The 14401-nt window shown below is 37.9% G+C and overlaps 1 protein-coding gene across 13 annotated transcripts in view; it reads left to right on the top strand.

Moving 5' to 3' along the window:
- SYNE1 (spectrin repeat containing nuclear envelope protein 1) overlaps window positions 1-14401 on the top strand; it is a 418491-nt gene that overhangs the window by 325023 nt on the left and 79067 nt on the right. For all 13 annotated transcript variants that reach the window (XM_073219768.1, XM_073219776.1, XM_073219775.1 and 10 more), the window contains 7 exons: window positions 161-313; window positions 4304-4459; window positions 7996-8166; window positions 9852-9985; window positions 10372-10576; window positions 12220-12402; window positions 12964-13110. In XM_073219768.1, coding sequence (XP_073075869.1) covers window positions 161-313; window positions 4304-4459; window positions 7996-8166; window positions 9852-9985; window positions 10372-10576; window positions 12220-12402; window positions 12964-13110 — 1149 coding nt within the window. The remainder of the gene's footprint in view (window positions 1-160; window positions 314-4303; window positions 4460-7995; window positions 8167-9851; window positions 9986-10371; window positions 10577-12219; window positions 12403-12963; window positions 13111-14401) is intronic.

The following is a 14401-nucleotide window of genomic DNA, read 5'->3' as shown; positions in this document are numbered from 1 at the left end:
GGAGTAAAAGTCATTGAATCACTTTATAAAATTCATTTTCTTAATCATCTACACAATGGTCTGTTTTAAGATTTCCTAATTTGGAGGAAATAGTGGCTTGGGTACCATGGATTTGACCTTAAAATCAAACTGCAAATTTATTTTCATTTTCTTTGTTCAGATCCAGCTGTTGGAAAGCTTATTGGAATCTTGGTCAGAATATGAAAATAATGTACAATGTCTGAAAAGTTGGTTTGAAACCCAGGAAAAGAGACTAAAACAACATCAAATCGGAGATCAGACTTCAGTTCAAAATGCACTGAAAGACTGTCAGGTAAATTGTCCCAGTAGCTGACATGAGCTGTTTCACAGTTTCATGGCTTATGCTGAAAGAATCGGTCAGGCCTTGAGAGTTGAGAGTTAAATATTGAAAGAAGTTGCATTTGGTAATGAATTTCTGTGATTTTGTGAGTTTATTGAGTTTTTCTATTAGATTTTTTTCACCTTTTTAGAAATTTGAAACTGAGAATTTTCAAACAAACTCATAAGCAGAGAGAATGCTGCTCAACCCCATACACCGATCATCAGATTTGATAATTATTAAGATTTTGATATATTTGCCTGAATTATTTCTTTTCTTAAAAAATTCATAGTGAACCCCAGACATTGTGCCATTTTATTCCTGCATGCTGCAGAGACATCTCCAAAAATGGACATTTTCTTATATAACCATATCATCATCACCACAAAACATTGAACAATAGCCATAGTACTATTTAATGCTCAACCTATAACACTATTTTCTCAGTTCTCTTTTAAAGTGTCTTTTAATTTTTTTCGGTTAACTTGTTCACATAAGGATTTGACAGACACATGGCTACATTTGCTTCTGAGATCTCTTGTGCCTGCTCAATGTTTTTCAATCCAATTAACTTGTTGCAGAAACTATAGACTGGGTCAGGTTCAGAATTAGCCCGTGTATTTCCTTATGATGCCATTTAACCTGCTCTGCCTGCCCCTCTATTTCCTATAAGTGGAAGTTGTCGCTAGAGGCTTGATTGGCTTCTGGCTCAACTCTGTGCGAGTGCGTCCCTCGTGACGGTGTTACTTCCTGCTGTGTGACACAGAGAAGCCCCCATCAGTGTCTCTGGTTCTGTTGTTAGTGAGCGCACTCTAAATGTTGTGCAGTGACTTAGAAACACTTCATATTTCCTCAGGATTCGTGTTAACACAGAGAAATATGAACTTACAGTTAATGCTGTAATACCTTTTTTTAGTAATCAACAATTTGTAATGTGTTACAGATTCGCTGTGACTATTCCCTGTAGTGGTTCCTAAGAACAGTTGAAGACTCTGTTGTCAAGCAATTCCACAGAAACAGTCATTTCCCCAGATCTTGTTTTTATAGCCTCGATTTCAAAAAGAGAGGCCTTTGGTAATGCTCTTCCTTCCAACCAGCAGTTTTCTATGGTGCACAAACCACTCAGTGGAAGTGTTTTGGTTTAGAAAAGGAAGAACAGATGTTTCTATGCTGGACTGACAAGCTAATGGATTGCAATTCCAAGGTTGCATTAAGATTGCAAAGAAGACTTTGCAATCATATAGAGAAATAACTTGAAATTAAACAAAAAAAATAAATGCTTCACATCAGATGATGGTTATATAAAAGATTGAAGACAAAACATCCATCATCTAGTTTCACTGCATTTCCAGTTTTCCTGGGGCCAGTCGTATTTCCAATTTAGTCCATCAATTGTAAAATATACAACTAAGCTGGAATTCCAGCATTTTATTTTGAAGGATGAGAAGTCATACCTCTTGAATTCCAAGGTCAAATGTTTCCATTAAAATTGAAAGATAATCTGTATTAACATTAACAAGATGAGTGCTGCCTTGGTAACACTGTCGTAATAAACTTTACTGTTTTAAAGACTGATCCATCAGTACGGCTTTGCTTTTCCTTTTTTTCTTCTCCCTACCCTACTTTTCTTTTATTCTTTTTATTTTTTCTTCTCTTAAGCATACTTTTTTCCCTTCCATTTTCCATTTTGTCTCTTTCACATACATATCATCTATTTATCCAAGGGAGACATAGCTGGAAAACGTAGCAGAAGCTTGGCCAAGTTTTACTCCTTTTTGGACCCAAATCTAGTCCCCCGGAGGGTGATGCCGGGCCATGTCGGGAGGGAATGCTGCGCGAGTGGTTTAAAGAACTTGACAGCACTACCGATGTGTGATTCCAAATGAAAAGTTGTTTTTTTTTTTTTGAAACAACAGAATGCAAGTAGCCCCCACAGTTATTTTGGGGCATCACATGTAAATCACAAGCCTAATGGCAGGTCCCATTTGGCAGTAGCACAAACCTTGATAAAAATTTATTGTTATTTTTAAGAAATTGTTCCTCTGGACCGAAGTGTGACATTTAAGCTCGCATACTTAAATTGGTGACTGGATTCAAGTTTTATTTTATTTAAAAAAATCTTTAGTACTTTCCCACTCTTTCAGAGGTGATTTAGGCATTTAAATCAACATGAAAATGGATACTTACGAATTAAGAATGATGTGTTATAGTAAAAAAAAATGTTAGGTTTGGCTTTCCTGTCATTGGTCACAAACAGAATCATGTTTTAATTATTATTAAAAGGAAAGGAAAATATACCTTCATTTTCCCGAAATATGTGTTTCTGTCCTGTTTCCTACTAGGTTTTGATTTATGTCACTATAAATACACAGGGCATTTTAGAGATGTCATTTAATATTGCTCACTGAAAAAGTTAACATCTTTGAATAAATGGGGATAATTTTAGTTCCAGTTATTGAATTTTAGAATCCTATTAAGACATGGTGGAAGCATTGTTTATGGATATTTAATTTAGAGAAGTAAGAAAAATCTTAAACAGTAAAGTTGATAATGTTTTGTATACTGAATAAAGGACCTGTAGCCCTTGTAACCACTGTATGCATTCTCTAATTAATTATCAAAACTGTCAAAACATTGACAAAATTATTAAGTGGAAATGGAAGAACAATATTAAAAACAAAAATGATCTCTTCAGGCTACTTATTACATGAATTTCTAATTAATATATCAGGACAAAAATAGCTTCATGATGATTAAGAAGAAAAAAAGAAAGCCATTTGCACTGAAGCATGGCAGATTACCAAATGGCTGAATATAGTAATACTCCTCCTTTGTCTAGTTTTTAATAGCTTAAAGATATTTCATATGTATATTTATCTGATGCTTATGGTAAGCAAATGTATTATTATTCCTGTTTTATAGAATGAGGTAGACTGATTAAAAGGTTGGACCAGACAGAAACAAAAAAAAGAGATACAACAGGTAATTAACACAGCAGAGGCGGGACTCCATACAAATACCCTCGCAATCGTACCGCCCATCCCAATATTATTACCCACAGGTGGATTACGAGAGGGAGGTAGAAATCTTTTTTGCAGAATCGAGACATTATCCAAACTGAACATATTTCGGAATTTTCTTCACTCTAATCTCCTAGACAGGTTGTATGACTTGATTTCCTCTCTTACTTATGGATCCATAAAACTTCAACAGCAGCCTCAGCTGGCCTCACTGAGCTTTTCAAAGTTTCAAATGGCATATCAAAATAAATAAAAGTTAGGATTATGATGTATGCTTAAGGATGGTCTCTAATCATCGCCTGATTTTATATGCTTTTGTGAACATTTCATACTGATAGTTCTAAATGCACATCCTAAAGAAAATGAAGATTTGATTCATAAGAAAAGCCTATAACCTTTTAGAATCACATAGAATCAGAGTATTTTTGGGAGAAAGAAAGGATAATAGAGATTCTGATTTTCCATCTGAAAAAACTCAGACTCAGTCCAAGTTTCCCACCAAAGTGGCACAGCTCCATAATAGCAGAAATGTAACTAAAATCTCAGAAACTAAGGCCCAGAATACCATTCCATCACATTTCACCCCATGGGCTAGCACTGTGTAACTTCTCCAACATATATTGAATTTATGAATATAAATTGTGTTACCGTTTCTGACATATTTCTTTCCTTGTAACTTCTTGAAAAAAACTACATGGTGCCATTTCCATATATCTTAGGTAATCAAGCTTTACCTTTTTAAAGTTATAGTAATTTTTCACGGGATAAAAAGACTTTTTACAATTTAAATGTAGGAAGAAGTGTCACTTTGGGGACCCTGTCTTGCAGATGATAGGCATTTGGATTAGTATTTTCAGGATATGAGACTATAATGGCTCAATTTCAGTGCATGCCTGAGTTCCACGATAGAGCAATTTGACATGACTGCTTTTTAATCTTTCAGGACCTGGAAGATTTGATTAAAGCAAAAGAAAAGGAGGTAGAAAAAATTGAGCAGAATGGACTCGCTTTGATTCATGACAAGAAAGAAGAAGTCTCTGGCATTGTCAGGAGTACGCTGCAGGAGCTCAACCAAACCTGGGCAAATTTAGAACACATGGTAATACTGCTTGTAGAGACCTGGCTCCAAGATCATATTCACTATCTCATGTCCAAACATGACTTGGGTTTTAGTTTTCCCAAAATAACTGAGTAAAAAATTACAAAATCTACACATCACCTTCTTGTACAGGCAGACCTTGGTGATATGTGGGTTAGGTCTCAGGCCACCACAATACAGCGAGTATCACAAAAAAGCTAGTCCAATGAATTTTTTTGGTTTCCCAGTGCATATAAAAGTTACGTTTACACTGTACTGTATGCTGTGAAGCATTCAACAGTATTAATAAAGCAATGTAAATATCTTAATTTAAAATCCTTTATTGCCAAAAAAATGTTAAATGTTTTTTGAAACCATGAAGCTGTGCATTCTCAGCAAAAGCCATAATCTTTTTCCTGGTTTTGATGGCTTTTGATCAGGGTGGTGGATACTGAAGGCAGGGGTGGCTGTGACAATTGCTTAATGTAGCCCAGCAATGAAGCACTCATGTGGTCACTGGAGGAGCACTTTAATTTCCTTCAAGAGCTTTTCCTTTGTATTCACAACTTGGCTAACTGGTGCAACAGGCTTAGCTTTTAGCCTATCTGGGCTTACCATATGCCTTTTTCACTAAGCTTAACCATTTCTACCTTTTGAGAGATGTGTGACTCTCCCTTTTACAGAAACACTTAGAGGCCATTGTAGGGTTATTAATTTTCCTAATTTCAGTATTGTTGTGTCAGGGAATAGGGAGGCATGAGGACATGGAGAGACTGGGAATGGCTGGTCAATGGAACCGTCAGACACACACATTTATGGATCAAGTTCGCTATCTTATTTGCGCCCGGTTCATGGCCCTCCAATTACAATAATAGCTTCAAAGATCACTGATCACAGATCACCATAACAACTATAATAATACTGAAAAGGTCTGAAAGATTGTGAGAATTACAATGTGACACAGAGACATGAGCTGAGCAAATACAGTTGGAAAAGTGGTGCCAATAGACTTGCTTAATGCAGGCTTGCCACAAACCTTCCATTTGCAAAAAAACACAGTATCAATGAAGCACTAAGTGAAGTGCAATAAAATAAGGTCTGCCTGTACTGTTAAGTCCATTTTATTAACCTCTTAAGAAAGTCTAGCTTTGGATGTTATCTATAATCAACATTATTATGAACATTACTTTCTTAATAATTTCATCAGTTCCCATGTCCATAGATATCATCTAGGCACAGACAATTTTCAAAGGTGTATCCCAAGCCTGGATTTCTCTCCTAAACTCTAGATAGAGACAGAGACAGGAGAGAAACTTACCCAGCTGTTGACATCTATTTAACTTACAGACATCTCCTCTTGTGTGACCTAAAGAATCTCAAACTTCCACGCCCCAATCAGCTCCAGTTCTTCCCCCACAAACCTATGCTTTTTGCCATCTCAATTAAGGACAGCTCTGTCCTGTTGCTTGGGTAGAAATCCATGGAGTCATTCTTCACCCCTCTCTTTCTTTCATAACCATGAAGTCCATCAGCAATCTTATCAGCCCTGTTTTCAGAATAGATCCAGAATCCAGCCTCTGCTCCATCTTTGCAGCTAGAATTTATGCCTGAGTCACCCTCCCTGGTGGCCTTGATTATTTCAGTGGCCTCCTCAATAGTCTCCATGCCAGCAATGTCCCGTTAGAACAGAAGTGAGATCACACTGGTCCTGTGCTCAAATACCCCAGTAGCTTCTTGTCTCAGTAATGAAACCAAAAACTGATGGGGGGCTAAAGGCCCACATGATCCAGCCTCCCACAGTCTGTCTGACCTCATCTGCTGCTGCTGTCCCACTTTGCTTCTGGTCTCCCCCAACTCTTGAACCCAACCAGCATGTTGCATACTGAGGGCCTATATGCTGGCTGCTCTCTCTGCCCAGAACACCCTCTCCCAAATATCCATGTGACTCATGCCCTCTCCTCAAAATCTTTGTTCAAATTCACAATCTCCATGAGGGCTTTCTTAACCGCCTTATTTTAAATGACAACTTCTGCATCCCCTCCCTGCACTCCCTAACTCTGTTCTCTGCTTTGCTGATATATTATTTATCAGCTTCTAACATAGGATATAGTCTGCTTGTCTGTTGAAATTTGTCTCACTACAACGTAAATTCTGTGAAGACATTTGATAAATATGCACTGGATAGATTGTTAACTCCTCCTGTGATAAGCATACGTGTAATAAATACTGCTGTGCACACACACGTGTTATTATCCACACTCTGCAGAGATGGGAGCTGAAGCACAAACAGATTAAGGGAACTGGGACCAGTGGCAGACAGCCAACAGCCTCTTACAGCCTGTCACGAGGTGACAGCTTCTCCAGGTGCAGCTTTCCAGCCTCTCTTTATCTTACCTTTAACCCAATTTTAAATTTATTTTATTGTGTGCGTTTTTATAGTTCATCACAGATCTTTGGAAACGATTTACCACATAAATAAAGTGGTTCTTTTATAAAAACATCTTCTCATGAAAAAGAAACTTTTATACAAAGAAAAAATAGACTCTAAAAATCCCCGTTGATCTCCAGGCAGTATTTCCCATCTGTTCTGACTTTCGTAGGCTAGGTCCTGCCATCTGTCTGCACCTACAGACATTGCCTCATTTCTGAGGCAACACTTTCTAAGTCCTTTCCCCATTAGATGGTATCCTGATTGTTTTCACTATTTTTAATTTATCTCATGAAGAAAAGCAGAGAATGCAAGTACAAATTAACTTATATGATCTATTTCCTTAATCATGGCCACACTTACTGCATATTCAAAAGATTACGTTTAGACAATTAGAGGTGACTGTCAGGAAGTCCAAAACAGGTACTTTTCTAAATGAAATGGACCAAACTTAAACTTAACTTTTCTGTTGCAGAAATATTGCAGAACATTCTTAGATGTTTTGTCGTAAGATATCATTTGAGTCTGTGTGTGTGTATATGTGCATGTGTGAGATAGATAGGTAGGTAAGTAGGTAAGGTAGGTAGGTAGGTAGGTAGATAGATTCATTTCCTGGGATCAGATTCTTTTCCTGGGATCAGACTGCCTAGGTTCAAATCTACATCTCTCACATTCCAACAGTATGAACTTAGGTGATTCGCATGACCTCTTTGTATTTCAGTTTCTTCATCTGTAAGTTGGGGATAATGAATATACATACCTACCTCATAAGGTTGTTATGAGTATTAAATGAATTTAAAACACTCATTTAATGTATTTCCTACCTGTGGTATTAAATATATTTACCTTTTATCAGGCTTATGTGTATAAAGCATGCATTTATATATTATATATAAACGTTTTATGTATATACTTATAGCCTTTCTATGCATTTTAATTTAGATTCAATGTTCAGAAGTATAAAAGGCATAAATTTCAACATTGCTGTCAATTCAATTTTTTTTCAGTTTATTTATAATGCCTGAAACCTGATGCAATTCTTAAATGTTAATGTTTTTTCATTAACTGAATATGCATTCCATCATTTTAAATATTACACAGTTAGAAGAATGTCTGTCTCTTTGAAAAGGTTGGGCAATTAAAGATACTGTTGAAGTCAGTGCTTAACCAATGGAGCGATCACAAAGTGACCTTTGATGAGATAAACAGTTACCTCATGGGGGCCAGATACTCTCTTTCCCGATTCCGCCTGCTGACTGGCTCTTTGGAAGCTGTGCAAGTTCAGGTAGACAATCTTCAGGTAAGGAATGAATTTAACCCATCCTTAATATTGTTTTTAATTTGAGAAAATTAAAAAAATCAGCAAATGCGAGCACCATCCTGGAATATTGCTGTGTATTGTTTGCATTTAATTACTTAAAACTATTTAAAATCAAATTTACCTGCTTTATTTGTTACTTAATCAGACTTGCTTGTGGGTATCAAATTCTGAACTAGCTAGTATATAAACTAAATGGTTTTTAAAATTCTATTATCAAAATAGCCACACAAATGTATTTTAGAAAATAATTTTTCCCTAAATCAACCTCTTTGATCCATTGTCGCTGCCTTTTTATCTTCCCTTTCTCTTGTTATCCTGCTTTTCCAAGCATATTCTAAGGGATTAAAAAGAAAACAAAGAGAAAAGTAGCAAAAGTGGTAAATTTTCATACTATTAAGCTGGTTTCTTTTCATTCAGTATAATATCGGTGGGTCTACCCAGCATGTACACATTATAGTCTTTCTAGCACTTATTGCTTGGTTCCCTGTGTGTCCATTCTGTGTGCATCTAGAATGACATTGCTGCTGTTTGACTTAAACACAGCATTCTCTGCGATCTCAGGTCACTGCCCTCAAATGAGCTGCTGCCCTCACTCCCCTGCACACCTGGGCACTGGGCACTCACCTGTGGCTGCCCTTTCTCCCCAGCTAAATCACGCAGACAATGGGATGGGCAGGGTGGCCCCTGAGGGATGGGAAGCCAGCAAGAGCCCAGCATGTACTCTACTTACATCAGTCCACTCCCTGGCTTGGCAATCAAGAGTTATATGTTGCTGACTTCTTATGCAGAGACTTTCTGCAGGGAATGCCTTTTTAGGGGGTGGGGCAGGAGGTAGGAAGAATAAATTATATATATAAAGTCTTTAAACCATAAATACTTGTGGATACTAAGAACTACTAAAACTTACTATTTTGAGAATAATAAGTTTAAAAGCATATTTTATAACTTTGAGGGGATTAGAAGTACTTTTTAATTTAGCCTGTTCTCTCTTTAATACCTGAGGACGCTGTTTTAACATACAAAATGATTCAGGGTCTCATCCTTGCGTATTTTGATTTGATGACAATCAGATATTGGTGTTAAATAGAACTGGATTTTTGTAACCCACTTCACCTTGGGGTTTTACTAACAGTCACTTCAGCAATATTTCTAGGGAAATATCTTAAGGTTTCCTTCATTGGTCCTTGGTGGAAGACGCTGACAAACTTATAGCTGTCTAATAAATATTCTTCTCAAGGAAGAACATCCAGAGATGGTACTCAGAGAAGCCGTGACTTCTTAAATTGTCAGGTAGTTTCTAGGTACATAATAAAATAAAGACCTGGGTCTTGACTTTGAACCGCAAAGATAGATTGCATGCATACCACTGTCATAGTTTCCTACTAGGTGATGGACAAGAACACCCTGTGTGAGCTTTTCCAGCAGAATTCCAGATGCCACTATAAGAAGGCTTAGTTGTTAAGGATTGCTTCTCACACTCATAAGAACAAAATCATAAAAAAGTAAAAATGATTATCTAAAGAAAGCTTATAAAGCGTTGGAGCAAAGGCATGATTTACGTATTTGTGTGTGCATATTTATGAAAATGGCTACAATTACTTTTAAACGTGATTGTTAGAATTTAGATCCTGTCATGTCATCTGTGGCGCTTTTTCTTTTGGTAGAATCTTCAAGATGATCTAGAAAAACAGGAAAAGAACTTACAGGAATTTGGCTCTGTTACCAACCAACTGTTAAAAGAGTGCCACCCACCTGTGATAGAAACTCTTACTAATACACTCAAAGAAATCAATATGAGGTATGGAACATGCTAATTTTATACTGCTATGCATTATTTATATCACAACCTTATTATAAACAATGATAGAATTAAAACTTGCTGACATGTTGAATTTGAGCTGTATATGTGTAGATACTATTAATGTTTTAAGTAATAAAGGATAATAGTGAAGATAGTTAGAAAGAAATGAGAACCACTAAAATACCCAAAGATTGACCTCTTTCCTATTAGCTACCTTTGAAATATGAGTGGACAATGTTACTTTTTATTATGTTAAATAGAAAGAGACATCCCCTCATTATTTCCATATTCACATGAACCAGGATCATGAAAAATAAAATAGTAAATAACCGCGTTGGGTAAGAGGTGATCATCTGTCCATGAGTGTTGGCTATTGTTTCCAGATGGAATAACTTGCTGGAAGAGATTGCTGAGCAGCTGCACTCCAGCAAGGCCCTCCTTCAGCTTTGGCAGAGACACAAGGACTACTCCAAACAGTGCACTGCTACAGTTCAGCAGCAGGAGGACCGAACCAATGAGCTCTTGAAGGCAGCCACTAACAAGGACATTGCTGATGACGAAGTTGCTACGTGGATTCAAGATTGCAATGTATGTCAGGAAGTTGGGTGAGACTTTGCAAGTTTAGCAGGACTAGTACTGATGTGTGTGGGCTTTTGGTATGTCTCAGTGTGTGAGACAGCTGCCTAAATGTTTTAAGTATCAAACAGCCTGCTAGGTTTTCAGAACACAGTTGCCCATGTGTCAGATTTAAGAGGCCCCTCCCACTGTTTCATTTTTTAAAGATGAGTTGTTTTCCCATTTTCCTAATGTGAAAGTTTAGGCTACTAGTTTTTACAAAGATGGGCAATGAATGATCAGACAGAGAATGATGTATGGCTTTTAAAAATTCACTGTTAAAGGCATTGTCCATTTAGGCCCGTTATCTCTTATGTGAGCATCAGTGCAATGATTTCTTCTAAGAATTTAGTGATAGAAAGAAGTCCTTCCTGATTTACTGGCATACTCCTTTTTAATAGCTTTTTAATATTTCTCTTTTCCACTGTAGCTGCCAATAACCTACTTAAGGTTTTCAAGAGCAGATCTCATGTTTCACCCATTATCTGACTCTTATTATTTGTCTTTGTCTTTATTTTAATGAACTTGTTTCAAGGATGTGTTATTAACTTTCCCAAATCAGTGTATTAGAATTAGGCAATGAATAAAAGCACATAAATAAAAGTTTAACATATTCTAATACCTTCACATGAATAAGGATCATTTTAAAGCTAAAGTTTAATATTTATAGTAAAGATAATTAATTGCTTTTTTTAATCCTGCCATATAGTTTATGCTTACAAAGTGTATCATTTTTTATTTTCAATCTCCTGAGTCGATAACCTGTTCTAGAGTGTTGTGCTTCAGATTATTTCTGTGAATTTGTCTGAGATTGATGTCAAGGTCAAAAATGCCCCTTATTTTTCTCCCCCTCCCAGTAGCCACTGTAGGCACAGCAGGCTCTGCTCTTTTCGCTATGTCTGGTGGGGCACCCGCTGAACAGATAGAAGAACAAGTCATTTGTTCTCTCTTAGTGGCAGATGGAAACCAAAAACAGGGGCTTTCCACTGACATGGAATTTTGACCATATAAGAGAGTCCCACAAAAAGTAGGGGCAAGAGAGGCCATGGAAAAGAGGGGTGATAGAGTCTACTTATAGCCCCGCTCTCCCGAGCCATGGCTAGGCGGCTACACCCCGCCGAGTAGGAGGGGCTGCTGTAACCACTGTAACGTGATCACCCTTACAGGAGATATTGTTGACAAACTCATTCCTTGTGTGTAAAATACAAAGTAGGAAAAGGTAAAATGTAGCACAGTGTTTTAGATTTCATATCAACTTACATGAAGAGGCAGAAAAAAAATCTGCCAGAATGTTTGCAGTTACTGGCTCTACTTGTAGGTAACGTTTTTTTCTTATTTTTTCTTGTTTGTGTATGTTTTCTGCATTTCCCTGGTGTTCTAGGCACCTGTGAGGCTTTCGTTAACAGAATAGTACATGTATTTTTAAAATGTTAATGGACACGCATATTTTAACAAATTGGATTCAATTCTTGATTTTTTTCTTCTGCAGATGAAGAGTTAGTGTAATAATTTGACAAATAGGAATTGAGCATTTCTAGATGTGTGACCGGTGGCTGATGTTGAAAGAGTACCCTTAACGTGTTCCTTCCTGATGGGCATGTTTTCGTCTTCTCTAGGACCTCCTCAAAGGCCTGGGGACTGTTAAGGATTCCCTTTTTGTTCTCCATGAGCTGGGGGAGCAACTCAAGCAACAAGTGGATGCTTCAGCAGCAGCAGCCATTCAATCTGATCAGCTCTCTTTGAATCAGCACATATGCGCCCTCGAACAGGCTCTCTGCAAACAGCAGTCTCTGTTGCAGGTACAGAGCTCATATTCAGTGTGTGTTATAAATATGGTATTATATAATATCAGGGCCTAAGCACAGGAAAGAAGAATTTTTCCCCATTGCGAAAATGTGTCATTCAAAGCCAAGGAATTAAAATAAACAAACCTGGCAGTTGCAGTGGGAACAAGGGAAAGGTGGGAGTTTTGCACTGTTCTTTACAATGTAATTTTGCCCCCTAACCAATGCCTCTTTTCATGGTACTGAGCAAAATACGTACAGTTAATAAACATGAAGTGGCTTTAACATTAACATTTATAGCTTATTAAGCTTTTGCAAGAAACAGAGCATATTTATGTTTGATAATGTATTTTAAAAATATTTTAATTTGTTCATTAATGTTACATAGGAATAATGCTAAGTTTTAGAAGTTACATTAATAAAGAGAAGAAAATTTAAATCATGTAGCCTTGTTTCTATAGGAGTGGCATCTTGTGTATAGCAATTTGACACAAGATTATGAAAAATAATTTCATTAGCCAATTGCCCTTTCACTAGATTTCTAAAATATCACTTTTCTTTTGTGGAAAAAAAAAGGCTGGTGTTCTCGACTATGAAACCTTTACCAAGAGTTTAGAAGTTTTAGAGGCCTGGATAGTAGAAGCTGAAGAAATACTCCAAGGGCAGGACCCTAGCCATTCATCTGACCTCTCCACCATCCAAGAGCGGATGGAAGAACTCAAGGTAAGTGTGTTCATCTGGTAGACACAGATCGTCTTCTATCTTCCGTCCTCAGAATCTTAAGGACAACTCAGAACTCCTTAAGGAAAACATAGATCTACTTTCTGTTCTGAACTCTCAAGGAAATTCCTGTTAGTGCTGTCTTCCTGCTCTCCTGAGGAGTGAACTGGGGCAATGACCAGGAGCTGATTTCATTGCCCCTGATGTGATCCCAGCCAGGAGCAGTTGTAGGATTCCACCTCACTCCTCCTCCTCCCTACTGCTAGTCCCTCCCCGTGCCCTGCTGGTCACCTCCTTCAAAGCTGCTGAGCCTCCCATCTCCTTCTCTGCCATCATCCACTCCTAGCTCAGGCTTCCTCGTCTCTCTGCAACAGCCTCCATGGACCTCCTTGCAGCCTCCCCCTCGCCCCCAGAACCCACAGTTGCCAGAATGACCTTTTTCTTCCAGAGGGTTTTAACCTAATTATGAGCTATTTTAAACATTCAGTAAAGTTAAAAAATAATAAAGCAGACATACAAATTTTATCATGTCATTCCTCCGCTTAAACCCCTCTGTGGGTTCCCACTGCCATCAGGATAAAGATCATTGTGGATCATCAGGCGCCGCACAGCCTGGCTTCCACCTTCCCGAGTGTCTTCTTCACCACCGTCCATCTCGTCTCCCAGCCACTCGCAAGCCATGGCGCTTCCCTGCGTCTGTGTGCGTGATGTTCCCCTTTCTGGAATTCTTTCCTTGTCCCCACCAACTCCCTCCCCGCCAAAAGGAACAAACTCCTGGTCATTTTATTCAATGTTACTGTCTTAGGAAACCTCCATTTCTGTGCATGGTCAGGCTCCTCAGTGACACACTTTCACCGCATGCTCTTCTTTCTCTTCAATGTTTCAGCAGACCGTTTAATTATACTCTTGTGATTAGGTGATGACTATTGTCTTCTCTGCTATTGGAATAGTATCTACTTTCTGTAAGCACCATGAGAAGGGCTGTCATTTCAGTTTTGTTCACTGCTGATGTCTACCCATCTATGTTATGCTTTTGGCTTCCACAATCAGAAATATTTATTCTTTCTTTAGGATAATGAGCCTTTTGCAGAGCATGCAAAGAGAAAATACACAGAACCAAAGGTGCCCTGCCATTTTCTCCTTCCCCTAACCAGTTCCCTAGATGGAGTTGCAAAGGTTCACGGGAAAACCACAACAGACAGCTTTGTCCTGTGTTTGAAGGGAGAAAAGTGATCTGAAAGCATAGACCTCTTTCTCAGTTGAGTTGCACCAACTTTGGGGTTGGGGTCAAGGA

The sequence above is a fragment of the Manis javanica genome, chromosome 13 (assembly GCF_040802235.1).
Source record: "Manis javanica isolate MJ-LG chromosome 13, MJ_LKY, whole genome shotgun sequence".
In the NCBI taxonomy this organism is placed as follows: Eukaryota; Metazoa; Chordata; class Mammalia; order Pholidota; family Manidae; genus Manis; species Manis javanica.
Note: the sequence above shows the minus strand (reverse complement) of the source record. Positions and strands in the feature narration are given on the sequence as shown.